General features: G+C 39.5%; 2 protein-coding genes across 3 annotated transcripts; both read left to right on the top strand.

The window, feature by feature from the left end:
* The first annotated feature begins 13851 nt into the window (after positions 1-13851).
* LOC147623198 (cellulose synthase A catalytic subunit 7 [UDP-forming]-like) lies at positions 13852-16979 on the top strand. Of its 2 annotated transcripts, XM_086821278.1 has the most exons (8): positions 13852-14293; positions 14431-14767; positions 14881-15057; positions 15180-15296; positions 15391-15603; positions 15855-15984; positions 16220-16389; positions 16833-16979. In XM_086821278.1, exons 1-8 carry the CDS (start codon positions 13989-13991, stop codon positions 16977-16979), a joined length of 1596 nt encoding a protein of 531 aa, XP_086677404.1. In that variant the 5' UTR covers positions 13852-13988. The 2 variants fall into 2 exon arrangements, 1 of the variants encoding a protein (XP_086677404.1); XR_015269342.1 differs by lacking the exon at positions 15855-15984 and having other exon boundaries at positions 16833-16970.
* Positions 16980-16999: 20 nt separating this feature from the next.
* LOC147623197 (cellulose synthase-like protein H2) lies at positions 17000-18310 on the top strand. The gene is made up of 2 exons (XM_086821279.1): positions 17000-17188; positions 17287-18310. The coding sequence occupies exons 1-2, from the start codon at positions 17000-17002 to the stop codon at positions 17929-17931; spliced, it is 834 nt and encodes a 277-aa protein (XP_086677405.1). The 3' UTR covers positions 17932-18310.
* The last annotated feature ends 3457 nt before the right edge of the window (positions 18311-21767 follow it).

Genomic DNA, 21767 nt, shown 5'->3' with positions numbered 1-21767 from the left:
GTGTCCATTTGTTGAGAGGAGAGGGGCTGCAATTGGGAATGTGCAGTCAAGGACTGAACTACTGCTTTGGCATGCTGAACTTTAACTCTCCAGTCAGGCATGAAATTACTCCCATATTCATGAATAGCATGCTGAAGCCTGTTCACAAGGCGTTGCCATGCAAAATTACAGTCATAATGGACATGGGCTGTAAGAGGAATTATGGCATATCGGATCAATTGTTGAAATTGTGCATGCTGCAGGTATTCTTTATTGTTATGTTTCATCCGAATGGAATGTAAAGGCATGTCATCCCAGGGCTGCCAAACTGAATATTCAGCCATAAAGGAGCATGGTCAGAGAGATCAAGAGAGTGATCAACCTCAATATGAAGACTGAAATCTGTATATTGTTGAGCATACAGTAAATACCATCTATCCAAGCGAGCCCAGTAGTTAGTAAAGGCATTATGATGATAGGTGTAGCCCACTATTCCAGTGTGCATAGTTGTCCATAAATCTTGTGCATGTGTCATGGTAAGTAACTCCTCCCATGATCGCTTTTCAAAAGGGATCATATGAGATCTATGAGTAGTGTTGTCTGATGGCATGGGAGAGTTATTAAAGTCCCCGCCAAGAAGAGCACAAGATCGCCATGGGTAAGAAGCAATGGCATGCCACATGGAAGCTCTGGAAGCAGAAGTTTGCAAGGCATAAATAGAGGCAAATTCCCAAATATCACCATTGACATCACATTGAATCACCATCCATCTGCCATCACAATCATTGAAGGCAAGCTGGGGCTGCAGTTCATGTCTGACCAATATGCAAAGACCCGAGAAATGCTTAGTACCTGCATAGTGGATATCATAGCCCCCAAAATAGCCAGCCTGGCCAGCCATAGAATGTTGGTTATGTTCTTGCAAACAGAGAATGCCCGGCTGCCTAGTTAAAACATAATTCCACACTAGCCTCCACTTTAGAAGGATTGCAGAGACCCTGTACATTAAGAGTGACACAATGGAGTTTGTCAAGCATGAGGATATATACAAAGGAGGAGACCAAGAATATACAACCAAAGAGTGCTTAAGCATCAGCCATCATGGGCTGCAGCCCTTCCTTCCCTGGGTCAAAGGATAGCCCTTCCTCAGACTCACAAACAGGAATGTGTTTTTTGAGAACTCCAACCCAATTGAGAAGAACCGGGGGAGTGGCTGAGGTAGAGGCTTGGCCTGGAGTAGGAGTAGATGCATCCTAGTGGCGAGATTGAAGGGGTCTTTGCCTCAACACCCTCTTGGGCTGTAAAAAACCATCATTATCAGGGGCCTTCTCTTTCTCTTTCTCTTTACCTTTGTCCTTGCCTTTAGCTATGGCTAGCGTTTGCGAAGCCACTTTCCCAACTTTGGAGGCATTTTTATCCAAATTCTTGGACCCAGTAGTCTCTTGCTTATGAGTGGGCTGAACCAAGGGAGAAGGTATAGCAGTGGCTAGAGGGGGATGCAAGACAGTAGGGCATTCAGAGGCCAGATGCCCGTACTTATGGCATGAAAAACAAGCACCTACAAAATTTCCCATTTCAATTCAAAGTACTTTTGGCCCATTGGCAAACCTTCAACCTCGACTGCAATGGAGGGGAGGGTAGGGGTATCTGTGTCCCACAAAACAAAATCTATTACGATTCCCAGCAGGGCGAGGGGGAAGATAACTTGGCCCAGTGCAGCGGTCAATCCTAGCAATTCTTCTCGCATATAGTCTGGGAAATTAACCACCTCCACCCAGACAGGACAATGATGTCGTATGAGACTTTGATCGTCCTTATTGGGGAACCATGGCATAGCATGTACCATTTTCCTGCCATAAAATAAAGGAGAAATTTCAAGCACACGCTGCTTCTGCAAGGCATCGGTGAGGTGAACTTCATAAAACCCATGGGAGGCAAAGTACACCCCCTCCACAAAAGAGCCACCAAGGATAGATTGGTTGTACCAGAGATGGTAGCTGCAATTTATAAGTAACCTGAGGAATAGGCTTGCTCCAATCCTGGCGAGATTGATGGAAGTCCTCTTTCAGAGTATCAAAAACATATTGAGCCTCTTATGGTGCGACATTGTATAACCTATGAGAGAGGGTTGAATCCATCTTGAGACAATGGAATCTCCCTTGAATCAAATAATAGGGTGGGCATCTGAACATATAATAGCGAATGTTGAAATATAGTGTTGCATGGATGATGACCTATAGGAATCCTAATCAATGCATAACCAGCTAGATTCATCTCATTCATAGATGTACAAGTCATTGGAAATCCTAAAGCTTCATTCCATTGTCAGTGGTCACCTACTTTATCTAGCTCAGAATCCTAATTCTAATGGTCACTTCATAGAGAGGGACATGTTAGCTACCCACAAATAATAGTGGAAGAGGAACTCATTGGAGGACCTATCTAATTTAGAAAGTCACATCATGTGTGGCCTAAAGAATGGGATATGATAGATGCACAAATTGTGTTGACCACACTGACTGTCCCACCATAAACTTTGCATTCATTATTTTACTTGCAAATAAATAAGGATGTTGAGGATCTTCAAAGGTAGTTGCTACTAGAGAATATAGATTACATTAACATATTTCACAGATGCAAGGCAGTGGTGGTACATGATCTTGAAGATAATATCTTTGACAGCCTAGAATCTTGGGAATATGACTTCATCACATGAGGCAAGATCCATCAAAGGCCAGATCTTTTGTATAGGGTTGTAAGGCAGGTATTCCCTAACATATCTGCAATTTGATTCAGCCAACAGAGGAGGGACAAAATTGTGAGTCACGACACCTTACCTGGCCGCCGTGAGCATGGATTGAGAGACGAACTACGCACAGCGTGGAAAAGTTTGAAGATGCTACAGTTCGCGCGAAACGAGGAAGAAAATGAACACATTTTAGTTTTTTTAAAAATTTGCGATGCATAAACGACTCCAAAAAAAAAGGTGGCTTATGCATCGCAAGTCCGATGCATAAACCACTCATTTCGTCATTTAGAAGGAAGCTGCTACTAACGGTTCGAGAGGTATGCCGCAGAGTCCCATGCATTCGCAGTAGTGGACCAGCTTCTGGTCCTCATACCCAGAGGGGAAGGAGTCGAGCATTCACATTTTAGTTTTTTTAAAAATTCGCGATGCATAAACGACCCAAAAACAAAAGGTGGCTTATGCATCGCAAGTCCGATGCATAAACCACTCATTTCCAGTTTGCAAGGGTCGCTACAATGGTGGCATACACAACTGCAATTTAAACGTTGCATAAGCATCCACAAAAGCGACCCCCGCTATTTTCTTCATATTTATATGAGGGTCGCTATGTATAGACCATTCTTGTAGTGTGTGTGTGTGTATATATATATATATATATATATATATATATATATATATATATATATATAGAGAGAGAGAGAGAGAGAGAGAGAGAGAGAGAGAGAGAGATAAAGGAAGGCAGAGTTGAAATATGTTGAGAGATGGAAGAGAGAAGTATTAAATTTGAGAAAATAGAAACTTCATATATATCACCAAAATGAGGAGCCAAATCTAAAAGTTGGAACACAATTTGACCCTTGATAAAAAACCATCATCCCTCTCACAAAATCTCTAAGCACCCCCTGGCTTCTAAAACACGGCACATCTTTTTCATAATTGCATTGAGTCAATTAATAGATATCTTTAGAATCAATACCTCCATGTCTAATGTATGCACTTGATCTTTTAGAGAATCTACATGTTCTTTACATAGCCCATTACATCCACATAGACATTCCCCAATTTGAACATGCATGTTCTCCATGAAAGAAATCATGTCTAGCTGGGTTGCCTCCATGTGACCACTACTGCCATGGACGTGATGGAGATGATGAGTCTTGACTCATCTCTTAATGTATCTCCCCTTTGGCTACCACTTCCATGAATCTCATCCCAAAGGGCATCTAAGTACTCCTTGCAAGCAACCGAATTTTTCTTAGTGCGATTGCATGTATCCGCAATAGTTTGTAGCCGTTTAGAGCTTGTTTGTCCAGATGGAGACCTTCACCGAGCAAGGTGTTTTGCAGCTTGAACATTCATCAACTCAGGCGTGGCGTAGACAAAGCTACTTCTTCATTGGAAGAATCATCCACAGTAGCTACATCTTTGGAGCAGTTATCATTTTGAAGCTCCATTTGCTGAAATCTAAAATTAATATCTTAAAGCTCTACAATTATCTCTATGTATCTTTGCCAACATATACCTAACCCTAGTAACCTACATGTATACCGCAACAAAAAGAAGAACATAGTGATACATATAATTGTCTATGAAAGGATTTTTTTTGCTTTTTTAAGAATGTTTATCAATTAATATAAGATACTAAATGCATATATTCTCCAAGGCTACTACAATTTGTATATTCTATATATTATGAACAATCTCAAAGGCAGAAGTCCAAAAAATGAAAGGTTTCTAACATCAATATTACACTAATATTTGCAATTAGATTACAAAACACTCATAAGATAGAAAGACATAAAAAAAGTATCTTCCTCTCTCTCTCTCTCTCTCTCTCTCTCTCTCTCTCTCTCTCTCTCTCTCTGTAATCCTCACTCTATGCATCCCTTTTTAACACAAAAATTGAGAGAGACAGTGATGGCATCAAAAGAACAAATCTCAAGTTGAAGAGAGAATTATACTCAAAAGTGCGAAATTTGATTCAATCATCCTTGTGCTTGCTTCTACACATTCACATACAAAGACACATAAAATAACAAACTTATGATCTCTCTATTTTTTTAACCCTCTCCTAACTATATTTCACACCAAATACAAAATAAAGCGCAATAATAACTATTGGTGGTAGAGAGAGAGAGAGAGAGAGAGAGAGAGAGAGAGAGAGAGAAGACCCATCCATCAATAATCTTAAATCTTATTACACTATCTTTACCAACTTTTTCAATGAAATGCATTTCAATATTTCCCAAAAAATGAAGTGCTTTTCCTTGGAGCTACTACATCTACTACCCACAATGTAAAAGCCATCTAATAATCCCAATGCATTAAAAGGAGCTTGAGATTGTCATCTAACCTGTAAGGATCTAGGACTTTATAAATATATCGAGGATTAATATCATCCCACCCATCAAAGCCAAGAACTTTCCATTTTGGGCTATCCAAAAAAATCCCAATTGTGGCATCTCCTCAAAGAAGATCGTATCCAACAATTTGTTATTGTTATCAACTTTAAGTTATTTAATGACATGTCTCTCCATGAAACATAATCAAGCTATATATTAATAGCAATCATGATCTTTTTTATACTTAGAGATAGTAAGAAAGAATAAAAAATACTTATACAATCTACCACCAATTTATTTTTGAAGGAGCTTATGCTTTGGGACACATTTGATAACCTCATCGAATACTTGTCGTGCTTGATCTCTATCACCATGGAAATTATAGTATATTTCATAACAATCAATCAAGCTCAGTATTTCTTGAATAATCATGAGTGTAATATTTTCATCTAATTTATCTTAATCTAATCGTATAGTAATTTGAAAAACATCGTTCCAATTAACAGTATAAATCGGCCATGGCCCAGACCAACTTGGAACATGGGAATAACGACACTCAAACTCGGCAACTAAATTCACCCTTTCCTCAAAGGAAAGAGTACTTCTCATGTGCTAAAAAAATGCAAGTCAATAACGACACTCAAACTCGACAACTAAATTCACCCTTTCCTCAAAGGAAAGAGTACTTCTCATGTGCTAAAAAAAATGCAAGTCATCTCTTCCATCTGTGAATCATACATACAATTATATAAGTAGAAGCATGAATACTATATACGTCAATGTGTGTCAAATATACTAATGCGAATACATTGTGTGTGTACATGGATATTTGGACCTATGCACTTGGGTGTGCTTAGCCTTTGTGTGTATACATGTGTGTTTAATTAAAGACACATAAGTGCACACCCTTTTTCTTGCTGTGTGAGAGTGTTTGAGAGTTTCTCTATAACTAATCCACTCTCCCTAGGTGTAAGTGCAACTTGGATTCTTATAAACCTACCATACAAAATATATGGCACAATGCACTCTACAAAGATAACACACAAAAATCCTCTCAACAAACAAAAAACTTAACACGCAAAAAAACCCTACCTTTCTTTTACTCACACACACACACACACACGGCGTTTTAAAAATTTTAAGAAATTATTTTTTATTTTATAAAATATATAAATATATGTATGATTATTATACACAAATATATATAAGATAATTATATAAACACACACATAAGATAACTATAAATACATGAATTTTATATATATAATTATTACACACACACACATATATAAAAGATAAATATAATTACATAATTATAACATATATATATATGTGTGTATATATACATATATATGGATATGTATGTATATATACATATATACAAATGTACATAAATACATATTGATATATATATAAATATATTTCAACACATAAATAGATTATACACACACATAAATTATATATGTATATATAAACACAAACATAAATAAATCACACACACACACACACACACACACCCCACACACACATACACATAAAAGAGAGTATAATGTAAGACATATGCAAACTTCAAGAACACACAACAACAACCACACACACACACTTTTCTATTCTCAAAACTAAAATATTTTTCTTACCAAAATCACACTCTCTCTCTCTCTCTCTCTCTCTCTCTCTGTCTCTCTCTCTCTCTCTCACACACACACACACATGCCATTTCAAAATTAAAAAAAAATCATTTTTTAATTTTATAAAATACATAAATATATATATGATTATTACACACACAAATATATATAAGATATATATATATATATATTAACACACACAAATAAATAACACACACATACATATATTGTACACACACATAAGATAACTATAAATACATGAATTATATATAATTATTACACACACACACACATATAAAAGATAAATATAACTACATAAATATAACATATATATATGAGTGTATATATACATATATATGTATGTGTATGTGTATGTATATATACATACATACAAATGTACATAAATACATATATATATAAACATAAATTTATATCAACACAATATAATGCAAGATTTTGAGAAGAAGACAATGGATCTTTGCTAAGACGATGCATGAAAAAATAATAAAACATTTTAAAATTTTAACATTTTAAAAAAACTAAACATTTTAAAACCCACCCACACCCACAAAATACACTCTCTCTCCTTGTATATATATATATATATATATATATATATATATATATCTCTTCACACACACGCACACACGACACAATTAAAAAAATTTCAACTACAATTAAAAAAACTCTCACACACCGCACACCGCACACACACACACACATAACTACGAGTAAAAAAACTCTCTCACACACACGGCACACACACACACACACACACTCAAATTAGTAATATATTTTAAAAAATTTAACATTTTAAAAAAACTAAAAACAATTAAAAACCCACCCACACACACACACACACACACACACACACACACACACATACTCAAATCGGACACACTATTTCAAATACTCTCTCTCTCTCTCTCTCTCACACACACACACACACACACACACACACACACACACAGGCACACACACACTCATACACACACACACACAGAACACGCAAATGAGACACGTGGAGGGACAAACGCACATTGCATGGCTGGTGGAAGGGGCGGTGTCAACCGTCACACTACATGTGGCAAACACCCATTGCATGATGGTAGCACTGATGCATGGTCGAAGGACGTTGAGGGAAACACCCACTGCATGGTTGGCAAAAGGGGTGGTGTCAACCGGCTACGGCATGTTGGAATTAGGGTTGCAGAAAAGCACACAAAGCTTGGAGAAGAAGAAGCAAGAATGCACACAATACACAATGTATTAGATTGTGTCAATGTACAAAAGATAAGTCAGCCCTAGAATGATGGGCGTATATACAAGCTGGGGAAAAAAACCTCCTAAAGAGGGAAAAAGTGCCTCGACAGTCCTAAGTGTGTTCACACACACATCACTATCTATATATATGGCAACAAATCCCCCCTAGGAGTGATGGTGTGGACGAGAGCTGGCACTCATGTATAGGGAAGTGCCATGCCTGAAGTAGATCAGTCCACAAAGGGGAGCAAGCCCAAAGCTTTGTGGAAAGCTTCGAACTTCTCACGAGGAAGTGCCTTTGTGAAAAGATCGGTGAGGTTGTCTTGTGTTGGCATATAGGCCAAGCTGATCTCTCCTGCAAAGAGTCTCTCCTTGACATAGTGATAATGCACCTCAATGTGCTTTGTGCGAGCATGAAAAACTGGGTTTCTCGCAACTGCCAGTGCGCTCTGACTGTCAGTGTAGATAGAGGCGATAGACTCCTGTCCAACTCCCAAGTCACCCATAAGCCGTTTGAGCCACACACAGTCAACCATAGCTGTGAAAGCTGCCGTGTACTCAGCTTCACAAAACTAGAAGTGGCCACAGTAGGTTGCTTCTTGCTCAACCAAGATATGTATGAGCTATCGAGCATGAAACAAAAACCACTTGTGGACACTCTTGTGTCATAGCAACCAGCCCAATCCGAGTCCGAAAAAGCATGTAAATCAGGCGGCAACGATCCCCCCTTGGGATAAAATAACCCAAGATGTATGGTGCCACTCAAGTAGCGAAAGATGCATTTAACTGCCTTCCAATGTGCTGAGACCCTGGGCTATGCATAAACCTACTCACCTGTGAGACTGCAAACTGAATGTCCGGCCTCGTAATGCATACGTAAATGAGGCAACCAATAGTTGTCTGATAGAATGTGACATCAAAGTGATCTCTAGCATCATGAAGACTCAACTTCAAACCTGTCTCCATTGGAGTAGCAATAGGCTTGCAGTCTTCAAGGCCAAATCTCTGCAACAATGTCGCAATATACTGTCAGACACAAAGCAATACCTCCATCACACTACGTAAATTGTATCCCCAAATAATGATGCAAATGCCCCAAATCCGACATCTCAAAAGAGGCATTCAAATCAACCTTAAAATCAGCAATATGACTCTCATTTGGTCCTGCAAGCAGCATGTCATCGACATAGAGAGCAATGATTAGATGTACATCCTCCACACATTTAACATACAAAGTGCTTTCTGTTGGACTATTTTGAAAACCATGTGTAGTCAAATATGCATGTATCTTTTCATACCAAGCTCGTGGAGCTTGCTTTAAACCATACAAAGCCTTTTTCAACCTGCACACTTTGTTTTCCTGCCCTCTTTGAACAAAACCACAAGGCTACGATACATACACCTCCTAATGCAAATCTCCATTCAAGAACGTAATCTTTATGTCCAACTGATGTACATTCTAACCATTATGAGCTGCCAATGCACAAATGCTACGAATGGTAGTCATATGACAAGTGGGAGCAAAGGTCTCATCAAAATCAATGCCCTTTTCTTGAGCATAACCCTTTGCAACAAGTCAAGCTTGATAGCGATCAACACTGCCATCTGGCTTTTGTTTTAACTTAAAAACCCACTTACATCCAATGACCTTTTTACCAATAGGCAAATCACACAAAGACCATGTACCATTCTTCATTATAGCATCATATTCACTTTGCATTGCAGCCAACCAATTTTTTTATTTTTGTGCCTCATCAAATGAAAGAGGTTCTTCCTCTTCACACATACTAGACACAGCCAAGCATAATAATCTGATGCATAAGAGGCATGCTGAAAACCTAAACGAGTATGACTAGACATAGGTGCATCAATTTTACTATCACGCAAGGTTTACACCAGCCATTTAGGCATACCTCTAGCCTGCTCATTGTCAGCTCTATCCTCATAAATGACATCCTATAAATCTGCATCAGAAATAGGTTGATCTATGATGTCATTTGAAATCTGCATAGGCTGAATATTTGCCTCATTAGGACTTACATTTGAATTCCCACCTGTAAACAGAGGCAACAACGTATCAAATACATCCCGTGAGCTCACACTTGTCTCTTTGGTACATGATAACAAAGGGTGCATAGCATCTTCCACAAAAACAATATCTCGACTAATCAAGATATGCTTTGACTGCGGATGATACAATCTGTAACCCTTGCTCTCAGCACTGTAACCAACAAAAATGCATTTGACAGCCTTATCATCCAATTTTCTACGTTGTTGCACAGGCACTAAAGCATAGGCCAAGCAACCAAAGACACGTAAGTGACCAATAGAAGGCTTCCTGCCATGCCAAGCTTCGTATAGAGTAACAGACTGCAAGGCCTTAGTGGGACACCTATTGAGTACATATACAGCACACATGATAGCCTCCAGCCAAAACGTATGTGGCAAAGCTTGGCTCTTGACCATACATCGTGCCATCTCCATAAGTGACATGTTTTTCCTCTAAGCAACACCATTTTGCTGAGGGGTATACGGCACTGCACATTGGTGTTTTATACCATGACTAGCCAGAAATGCATCAAACTCTTTAGACATGTACTCCCCCCCTCGATCAGAACAGAGGGTGCCCACAGTATAATTGGATATATTTTCAACCATAAGCAAAAACTATTTGAAGCACAAAAACACTTCGGACTTTGCATTTAGTGGATATACCCATGCATGCCTTGAGTAATCATCAATGAAAGTCACGAAGTACAAGTGTTTACTAAATGACGGAGTTTGCATAGGCCCACATACATCACTATGTATAAGTTGCAATTTACGAGTGGCCCGCACAGAACCAACCTTTGGAAACGCAAAACGCTGCATTTTGTCCAAAATACAGCCTTCACAAACATGTTTCAATGGTGCCTCAAGAGGGGGCAATGAAGCAACCATATCAAATTTCTGCAAACGCAGCAAACTAGCAAAGTTCAAATGACCAAAACAAGCATGCCATAGTTTTGCATCTGAAACTGCCTTTTCATCAGAAACTGCATTTGTTGAATCTTCCACACACTTGTCACCTATACCGCCCACGAAACAAGGTGCCAAATGTAATAATCGTATCACCAAAAGTCAAATCATGAACAGTACATCTGTCATCCATAAATTTGACTATAAGTCCAAGTCTAGCAAGCGCAGAGAGATAGACAATAGATTCTTCTTTATCCCTGGCACATACAAAGCATCTGAAAGTGTGAAAGCACTGCCATTTGTAGCAGTAAGCATAATTTTACCAACGCCCTTCACTGGGTAAGAAGCATTGTTGGTACATGTGACAGTATTCCCATTAGAGACAGCCTCAAGAGACAAGTGAACATATCACGATGCGAGGTAATGTGCTTTGTAGCACCACTATCAAAATACCATACATCAGAGTCAACAGAAACTGCCAAACATGCATTATGTAGTACAGATGGGTCATACTAGCAATACACGCTAAACGCCCATTCTGTATCCTGCACAACATTTGCAGAATCTGCATTTGTAGAAGCATCCGCTATTGTGGCTGCATTTGACTCTTTCTTCTTTGCCTCTTTAGCCTTTAGCTTAGGGCAATTCTTAATGACATGATCAGTTGCCTTACAATAGTTGCACCTAATCTTTTTCTTGCCTTTATCAAGATCCTTCTCAGACGACCTATTGTTGCTACATGTGGAAGGAGAAGAAGTTGCAGACCTACTAATAGGAAAGAAACAGTGGAAGGGGCTGCCTTACCACTTCTTCTCTCTGCTGGGCAGCAACAAATGCCTGATCAACTGCATGCTGCCTAGCCCTATTTTGCCTGGACTGCGCTTCTTGCAAGAGCTTGTTGACTAAAGTATCATACTTGACAACATCAGGTCTGTCCTCAGTAACAAGTCTCCACGTGGAAGCAAAAGTCTGATATGACTTAGGTAAAGCATCAAGAACAGTCTGCAGAAGAGAATGATCAGGAATAATCTCACCTGCAGAAATCAACTGTTCCTTGAGATCTTTAATCTCAGCAAGAAAAACATTCATGTCATCATCTTCCTGCATAATCTTCGATTCTAGCTCTTTATGCAGGTAAGAGATTTTCGCCTCATTATGTAACCTGCATACAAACTAGCTAGAATATCCCAAGTCTGTTTTGCTGTTTTAGCTGAACGAATATGTGGAGTGATGTTACGTTTGACAGAAGTGCAATCAAGGCATAAGCCTGCGCATCTTTACCATCCCAACGAGCTTGTTCAGCAGTGGGTAAAACAGCAGCAATAGTAGAGTTGCTAGAACTTGCAACATCCTCAACAGATCCTACATCCACAGAACCTGGACATACATCCATACCCTGCACAATGTTCCACACTCCTTTTGCAACCAAAACATGCTGCATCATGTATGCCCAAAGTGGGTAGTTGCTATCTCCATGTCATCAACACAGACAACATGCGAAATACATCTCATTGCTATATATTATCAGCCATGGCCATTGATTGAAATTGATGCAAAAGCTACCTGTAATGAAGCAAAGACTGAACAGAAAACAACTCATGCTATATAGCACGGTCCATAATAGAATATGTATACCTGTTTTGCAGAAAATTGCACTGTCAAAATTTTTGCATAAAGTGACGAAAACACTTGTACAGAACTTGTAATGCAAAAATGGAGCCCGAAACGACCTCAGATGCAATTTCAGAGAACGCTAGACCCTATGGTCAGATGCAATTTCAGAGAACGCTTGTCTGTAGAGTATAGGGATCTGCAAGCGCTCGAGAAAGGTCACCTCAATTGGAGAACGTGAGTCAGAGGGTGCTAGCGGCGTAGCTCTGGGAGCTGATGCCTGCTCTGATACCAATTGTTGGAATTAGGGTTGCAGGAAAGCACACAAAGCTTGGAGAAGAAGAAGCAAGAATGCACACAACACACAATGTATTAGATTGTGTCAATGTACAAAAGATAAGTTAGCCCTAGAATGATGGGTGCTAGGGGAAAAAACCTCCTAAAGAGGGAAAAAGTACCCCGGCGGTCCTGAGTGTGTTCACAAACATCACTGCCTATATATATGGCAACACGGCAAACGTGAGATCATTGGCTAGCCCTTGAGGCAAATGCCCACTGCATGGCCGACCGTCACCCTCTGCCATGTCATCTCGTAGGAAGCCTATAGGTCCGAGAGAGAGAGAGAGAGAGAGAGAGAGAGAGAGATGCTAACTAGGGGATAGAGAGCTCGTCGCTGGACACTGGCCGATAGGAGGAGAGCTCGTCGGCACTTCCAAGAGCTTGCACATCCATGCTTCCCAAAGCCTACATGCCAACAAAAAAAGCAATCCGCGACACAATGAGAGAGAGAGAGAGAGAGAGAGAGAGAGAGAGCTAGACAGTGCCCACCGATAAAAGGAGAGCACGGACGTCGACGGTTCCAATAGCCTGCACAATCGGGAGTTGACAAAAAGAAAGGACATGAAGAGCTCGCCGGGGCACTGCGCGAATAGGAGGCCTGGAGGGGAGCGGACCAAAACGCCATGAAGTTAAATAAGGGCGGCGAATTGCAACCTGGGAGCTGCAACACCTGCAACCTCTGCAACCGACCGCCCAGCATCAAATAGGGGCGGCGTGGATGTGAGCGATGCATACGCAAAAGAAGTTGACGCATGGACGGCAGTGTAAGCCATGTAAGAGATAGTATAGAAGGTTCTCTTGAAATACTTTTTCCCCTCACCTCACCCAAATGATCAAACCTTCTAGTTATGTATTGAAAGGTTAAAAACCTTTAAAGCCCAACTTGGAGGTTATTAAAACCTTTGATTTTTTTTTGGAAAAAGGTAAAGTTCCTGACACTGCCTCCATTATCGAAATTGGCCGGTCCCTGAACTGCTGGTGGGCCGTATCCCGAGCTCAACTGTAATCATCTTCTTAGGGCCTTCACAAGAAGTCATCTCTTCCCCCTTCTTCCCATCAGCTCAGTTGTGATCATCTTCTTCCCCCTTCCGGCTACGTATACGAACTAACCTATAATATATGGAAGGAGGAGGAGGAAGACGCGGAGGAGGACAGTCTTCTGATCTCCATCTCCACGAATATGTTGCTACTTCTAAGATTGTCAAGAATCAGATCTACCACAAGGCTGTCCTTCTTGTTCGCACGGGGCTCTGTGTTCTATTTTTGATCTACCGCGTTAGCACCTGCACTTGCTTGGATGGCCTCGTGATTGTAGCGTTGGCGTGCGAGGTGTGGCTAGGGATCTCGGCTCATCTTTTCATGTTCGCGAAGTGGTTCCTTGTCGAGCGCGAAACGCACCCGGAGAGGCTGTTGGCCTTGATAAGGTATAGTGGTGTAGCTAGCAGCTCTACCAATTCCCACCTTCACCAAAAACATCACGTCTCTATTGCATAGATGTTGAGCGCCATGGTCCCCATGGATCGATGCAGTGTCTTAAAATTTCTTCAATGTTTGAGTGTAGTTCCGGCCACTTGCCAGAACTTCCGCCGGTGGACGTGTTTGTGACCACGGCTGACCCGATGAAAGAGCCACCGTTAATCGCCGTCAACACCGTCTTATCTGTCCTAGCACTAGACTATCCGGCCGACAAGCTTGCCTGCTATGTGTCGGACGACGGAGGCTCCCTCCTCACGCTCTGGGCTGTCAAGGAGGCAGCCACCTTTGCCAGGGCATGGGTGCCCTTTTGCAAGCGATTTCAGATAACAGAGCCGCGGGCCCCTGGTCCCCACTTCGCTAGCAAGGCCGCTGCTGCTGACGCCCAGCTCAGAGGCTACTCAAAGGAGTGGCACGCCACGAAGGTAAGCCCTATAGGTATCCTATGTATTTTCTTTCTCATGTTAATGTACAATTAGCTAGTGACCATACTTTTAATCATATCCTCAGGCTTTAATCACCATATCCCGATCTGCAGGCAGAGTACGAAGCGCTGCAAAGCCGATTAAGCTCTATGGCCGCAAAATACTGCAGTAATTCGAAGGAGGAAGCAGTCAAGCTCTTACTCGACAAATTAACTAGTTCCGATGGACATGACCGATACTCATCGTGGGCTTCCAATTACGATCACCACAATCATCCAGCCTACTGTGAGGTTAGGCCCTAATCAAAGCATGTTTAAGATGTAATTTGTAATACTATAGTCTACCACGTCCACCACATGTAGACAGTGGGCTGCCCTATTTAGACTGATGTTGTTGATGAAATTTTGCACAGATATGTGTGGAGAAGCCTGAAAGTGAAGCTGACTTTTTACCGTGCCTTGTGTATATCTCCCGCGAGAAGCGTCCCGAGCACAGCCATCACTACAAAGCCGGTGCCATGAATGCATTGGTACTCTTTTTCTACCCATTGTCATGACGCTGATTATAAGGTGCAGCCGCTTCACTGAACAATCCTACTAAACTAATGTTTTATAAATTCCAAGATCCGCGTCTCCGGGGTCTTTACAAACGCCCCTTTTATTCTGAACCTGGACTGTGACATGTACGTGAACGACGCCAGAGCCATTCTGCGAGCCCTGTGCTTTCTCATGGACCTGGGCACCAGCAGAGAAACGGGCTTTGTGCAGTTTCCTCAATGCTTTGAAAGCGTAGACGAGGATGACATCTACGGAAATCGCATGAAGACAACCATGGAGGTATACATTCAACTAATGATCATGCATATACAAGCTTTACATTAGCATTCAAGGCGAGGACAAAATCTCAAGCTCTATTAGCCTGAAGTGTGCAAAACTTTGGATGTCGTTGCACTATTCATTGATTCGTTGAAGCCCTTGCAGCCTGTATACGTGTACAAGGCTCTGTGCAATTGTTAAGATTTTCCTTTTCTCTCTAGTTGTGGCATTTAAGGGATAAGAACATTTGCTAAGGTAATTCCTCACTCCAGATGTATATGAAAGGAATGGATGGCTTCCAAGGTCCGGCATACCTTGGGACAGGGTGCGTTCACAAGAGAGAAGCCTTGTATGGCAACAAGCCACATGCTGTTGTTGGGACAGATAAGGTCATGATTAATGGTAAGTATTTAAGCTATTCTTGAGTAGACGTGTACTACTCAAATGGAGAGCTAGGTTGTCTTTCAAGGTTTTTAAGCTTCCACCTAAACCCACTAATAACTTCTAAATTATGCTACTGAAATTCTTTTTTTCTTTTTTCTTTTTTCTTTTTTTCAAACGAAGACCTTATACTGTAGAATTAGCTCACAATTTGGATAATGTCAGCTAACAGTACTGTGCGTGTGGGTTGATGCAGGACGTGAAACAGAGCTATTGGGCCGTTGCCAAAGTCTTGCTATTTGTGCCCAAAGCATAACATCAAACATGAGGAACTATAGCCCTCTCCTGAATGGCCATGCCTTGATAGAGGAGGCCATTAAATTGCTTGATTGCACTTATGAACACAAGACAAGTTGGGGCAAAGAGGTACAGTACCCCCGTTTCATAAGTATTTGTTCTGTAATGAGATTAATGCACACCATATTGTGTGACATGTTATGTTATGTTATATGTACCCTTATTTGCAACCCTTATATATATATATATATATATATATATATATATATATAATATACATATTTATATATAGTCCTTGGTAGATGTAACACCTTGGCCTACTAATGAGTAGGTTCAAATGTTATGTTATATGTACCCTTATTTGCTACCCTTATATATATATATATATATATATATATATATAGTCCTTGGTGGATGTAACACCTTGGCCTACTAATGAGTAGGTTCAAGTTTCAGGCCCTGGCCAGTGGCACCTAATTAAAGTGTCAGTAGCTATAAATTATCAGTCTCTTAAAACGACTACTATGTAGTATTAGTGTTTTACACATTGCATGTGCATCATGGCTTTTCAGATTGGCTTGATCTACGGCTCTACAACGGAAGACTTGATGACGTGTTTAATGATTCATAACAGAGGCTGGAGGTCAGTGTATTGCAATGCACCATCGACCCCTCCAGCATTCTTGGGCTGTGCCCTACGACGAGTGAGGATGCTTTAACAACGAGAGAAAGATTCAGCATGGGATGGCTAGAGATTTTATTCAGCACCAACTCTCCGTTTTTAGTGAGAAAAACTCAAGGGCTAATCGCAGTTCAAAGGATCAGTTACATATGCTACTTCTTAAGTCCGCTAGCATGCATTCCATTGTTCACATATGCGTTGCTGCCAGCATTGTCGTTACTTGCAGATAGGCCGTTACTCCCGAAGGTGTGCCGTGTTTAGTGCAAGCGCTTAATGAAAGATGTTCATCAAAGCTTCTTATAATCTAAGTATATAATTAATGATGATGCAAATTGCCTTTGCAGGTGGATGATCCAGCAATTCTGATCCCAATTAGCCTATTTGTGTGGGTGTATTGGACCAGCTATTATGAAAGCATGTTGTTAGGTGCGGGGCCAAGGGAGTGGTGGAACAACGAGAGAATGGAGTTCATTGTGGCGGTTACCTCGAACGTCTTCGCTACCTTCAAGGTGCTTAAAAAGATTGCAGGCCTGTCCGAGACCACGTTCGTCGTGACACCTAAACAACACATCGTAAGCAGCAGCACTTCCAATGATCATGATGTTAATGATGATCAGCAGCAGCAGCCCGTGCAGGGCTTTGCGGTGAACTGTAACTCACCACTGTTTATCCCTCCCATAGCATTGGTGCTGCTGAACGCAGGAGCTGTAGTGGTGGCCATATCCCGCACCTGCTTAACTATTTTCGGTGATCACAGTAGGGCAGATGAGAGATCATGGCGTGGCCGCAACTTGCCGTCCATCACTGTAGAGGCCGCGTGTGCTGCGTGGGTGTTGTTTGTTTTGCAGCCTTTCGCAAGAGGGTTGTGCTTATGGTGCCAGGGTCGAAAAGGGCCTCTAGCTCTTCGTTCCTCCACCGTCGTGCGCTCTTCCCTCGTTGCCCTGGCCTTGTTCTTGCCGTGGTCGTCATCTCTCTACACTAACAACTGACTCCCACACAACACACATCAGACTCCCACACAATTGACAGCACATCACGATTTACACCACAATCCAGTACAAATTACCTACTACTCCCGTTTGGCTGTTAATCTACACCTAGTACCTTGGTACTTCAAGAATCAAAATGACTTGAGGATCCATTGAACTTGCCTTAATTTGTACTCCAAAATGAGGTTTATATTTTCTTCAACGTACAAAGCCTTTAATATTCGCTTCGGCCTCAAGATGGTGCCACATTCCTTAGTGACTTTTAGCATCATCGTGCATATATATATATATATATATATATACATATATGCACATGTATCCACATATACGTATAAATATACATATCTACATTTTTTAAATATAAATGTATACACAAAAATACACATATACATATCAACTCTTACATCTCGCACCCTATCGTATTGGGCTTCAGGTTAAGGTTCTAGTGATCTCTTAAGGTTTCATGGTTGCAATGTTTGGTTAACTTTAAGCATCATTTGAAGCTTGAGAACGTATTTGAACCCTACAGTGACTTGAAATTTAAGCACGCACACCAAAATACCTTGAAAGTATTGGAAGGAAAATTGAAGGGTTCTCCAAAATGAAGTCATTTTTTTAACACTAGTTCTGTAATTGGACACTAAAGTGTCTTGAGGACACTAAAGTGTCCTGAAAGTTAGCATTTTTCTTGAATTTTTGTGGGCAATCTATTAAGAGTTTTGAAATGCTTAACATCCACAGATGTTCCTCAAGACCCAAAAAAATTTGAGATTTTTTAAATTGAACTTTTCTTAGCTTTTGCAAGGCAATATTTTAATTTTCTTAGACGCATGCTGATAAAACCATGATTTTTGCTGTTTTCAAAATAGTAGTAATTTGTACATAACTTTTAGAAGGGACATAGTTTGATCATGAAACTTGGCTTGATGGAAAGCCCATGATGTAAACTAAATCTTGGAATCATCAAACGATAATTATTGGATAAATTTTTGACTCGCTAATATTGAAATGATGTTTTTTATATAGGTGGAGCATGAATTTTTCTCCTTCCATATGCAAGCTAATAATGTAAAACTTGAGGTGCACCCATGTTATATAGGGTAAATACTACTTTGTTTTGAATTTTTCAAAACTTTAGAGCCACTTTTTGGGCCTGTTCTCATACATGGCCTTTTGCGCAACCTGTTTTTAATACGTAAAATGTCTAATTATGAGCCTAATTTTGATTTTCATCAAAGGGGAAGGTTGTGTAAGTGCATTATTTGTTGTAACTATAGGTGTAGACTACTTGTGCAAGCATAGTTATGATTAGTTTTTGAAAAAAGATGATCAAATTTTGTATTTTTATTTTTTACAGTTTTTTTAAAACTAGGCGATAAGAACCTACTTAAGTGGAGGCTAAGTTAGTGTCATACACATCAAATTATGGCTTATTTATCTCATCTCAAGCATGAAAACCAATAATCAACATTCTCATTGATAGGGCTACAATTTTTTTTAGTGGCGTGATTGAGTTTTGATAATACGCGTTACTTTTGCCGATTTTATACAACTTTTTTGGAAAAAATTCTAGGAAAGGAAAATGATTTTTTTGGTGAACTTCTACCTCCTTGGACTGATGTATGCTATAAAAATATCTTGGGAAAAATGCTATTGATATCATTGGATTTTTTTTTTGAGAGAATGATGCTTGCATATTTGGAAAAATCCTGAAAAATCCTGAAAAATGTTCATTTTCAAGACATATGCTACTTTGTTGCTTATGTACTTCCAAATAAAAAGGCATTTTATATGTTTAGCATTTTTTACATAAGCATAGGGTTATGTTCTACATGCCCAATGAAGCATTTTGGTTTTTAAAGCCTACATTAGGAGTTTGATTTTTTTTCGCAACCCCCAAAAAAGGACACTCAAGTGTCCTGTTTTGGTACCAAACTAGTGTTAATACCCTTATTCACAATAGGTAAAATGTCTCGAGAAGGATTAGGTTAACATGACCTATGAAATTTAAACAATCTATAGTTTTGTCTAAACAAAAAACAAAACAATAGAGAATGAGCATGCAAGGGTAGATCTATGAAACACTGTAGTACTTGTGTAATGTAGACAGTAAAGTTAATAGTCTTTCCTTGTTGCAAATCAAAATATAAACCCTTATGAGCTGTTCAAAAATGCATGAAGTAGTCTCTTATTCTATAGTAATAAATATGGTTCAAAATTTATAAACTTTCATCTAAAACAAAGTGCCTAAAAGGGTAATCAGCAAAGCATAACATTGTACCGAGCATGTGCAAGATTTGGTCCTAGTCTACGATTGTTTGATTAGCTATAGAAATACTCAAAGTTTAACTTTTTGAGATAGCTAAATATCTTATAATTCTCATTAAGGCCTAAATTTTAGAGTTAGAAGAATCTTATAGCTGAACATCCGTCCATAGTATCTACTCAAGTCCATTGCCTCTTACCTAGGCTAGTGTAAGACTCCTCTTATAGACCCTACTTTCTAATTGATTTTTGAGTCTAAGCTGGATTTTATTACACCATATATATATATTTGAGAAACAATGTGTATCAAAACAATTTGAAAAGCAATGAAAAATCAGCTAACTAAAGCCTTAGATCGAAATATAGTCCAAATAGCTCTATATTACGAATGCAATTAAGCCTATGAATTCGTATGAAATTGACAAGCCTAGAGGTAACTAATGTGATCCCAAAAATCCCAATTTTCCTTCACTATACATCTGTTGATATGAAAAAAGGAAACCTTTGGTTTTCATTATCCATGTGTTCTAAATAACTCATAAAGTTAATCAATAAAGAGGACATAAGTATGCCACATACACTTTTATGTCCTATCATACCAAACTAGTATTAACTTGAACATATTTGGTGCTATTGTTCATGGATTGGCCTAGCTTCAGTTATCCATCCATTCTAGGCTATTGGGATCACCCAATATTGCTTGATGTTGATTTTAGGAGATCATACTTTGAGAAACATATGGTTTTGAAGCCTTGGATGTGTAAGTTTTTTATTGCGATCACCCAATTATATTGTGCTTGATGTTGATTATAGCAGGTCATACTTTGAAAAACATACAGTTTTGGTACCTTGGACGTTTAAGTTTTTTTTTTAAAATTAGAGCCTTGGATGTGTAAGTTTTGTTATTTTTTAGGGAATTATAATTTTCTCTATTAGAAAGGAAAAACTCTAGTTCATTGGTGATTTGCATGAAATTAGAGCCTAAGAGACTTAGATTTCATTACTTTAAGCCAAGGATTAGCTTAAAATTTGTGAGTTGTAACATAGCTCCAAACACGGAGACACAATCAATCACTACAAGGAAAAGTGACCGTAGGCCCGTTTATAGATGCGTTTTGACAACGTGGTTTAAAATGTTATGGACGCGTTTATAAGCGCATCTAAAATCGCGTCTACCGACGAGACAGGCGTCTATATGTGCGTCTATATCAGTATAGATGCGCTTATAGCCTCCATTATAGACGCACATATAGACGAGCTTTGAAATTTAAATTTTTTTCAGAGAGCTGCCTATGCAGATGTACAACTGCATTTTCTGCACATGCAGGTGCATTTTCTACACAGGCAGCTCTCTAGTTTAACGTTTTGCTTAGTTGTATATAGATGAATCAAGATCAATAGAGATATCAACATAAAAACTTAAATTAAAGATAGATATACACAAAAAGATTTGTGAACACTCTTCGAATATTGATTAAAGAAAATGAGAAATTACATTTTATATCCAAATTTTTTTCCATACATGATTGTAGCCACATAAGGCTTGAATAAAAACATGAATACATAAAGAA

Source organism: Cibotium barometz, chromosome 27 (assembly GCF_041138505.1).
Source record: "Cibotium barometz isolate CiBa-2024 chromosome 27, ASM4113850v1, whole genome shotgun sequence".
In the NCBI taxonomy this organism is placed as follows: domain Eukaryota; kingdom Viridiplantae; phylum Streptophyta; class Polypodiopsida; order Cyatheales; family Cibotiaceae; genus Cibotium; species Cibotium barometz.
This window is presented reverse-complemented; position numbering and strand designations above follow the sequence as displayed.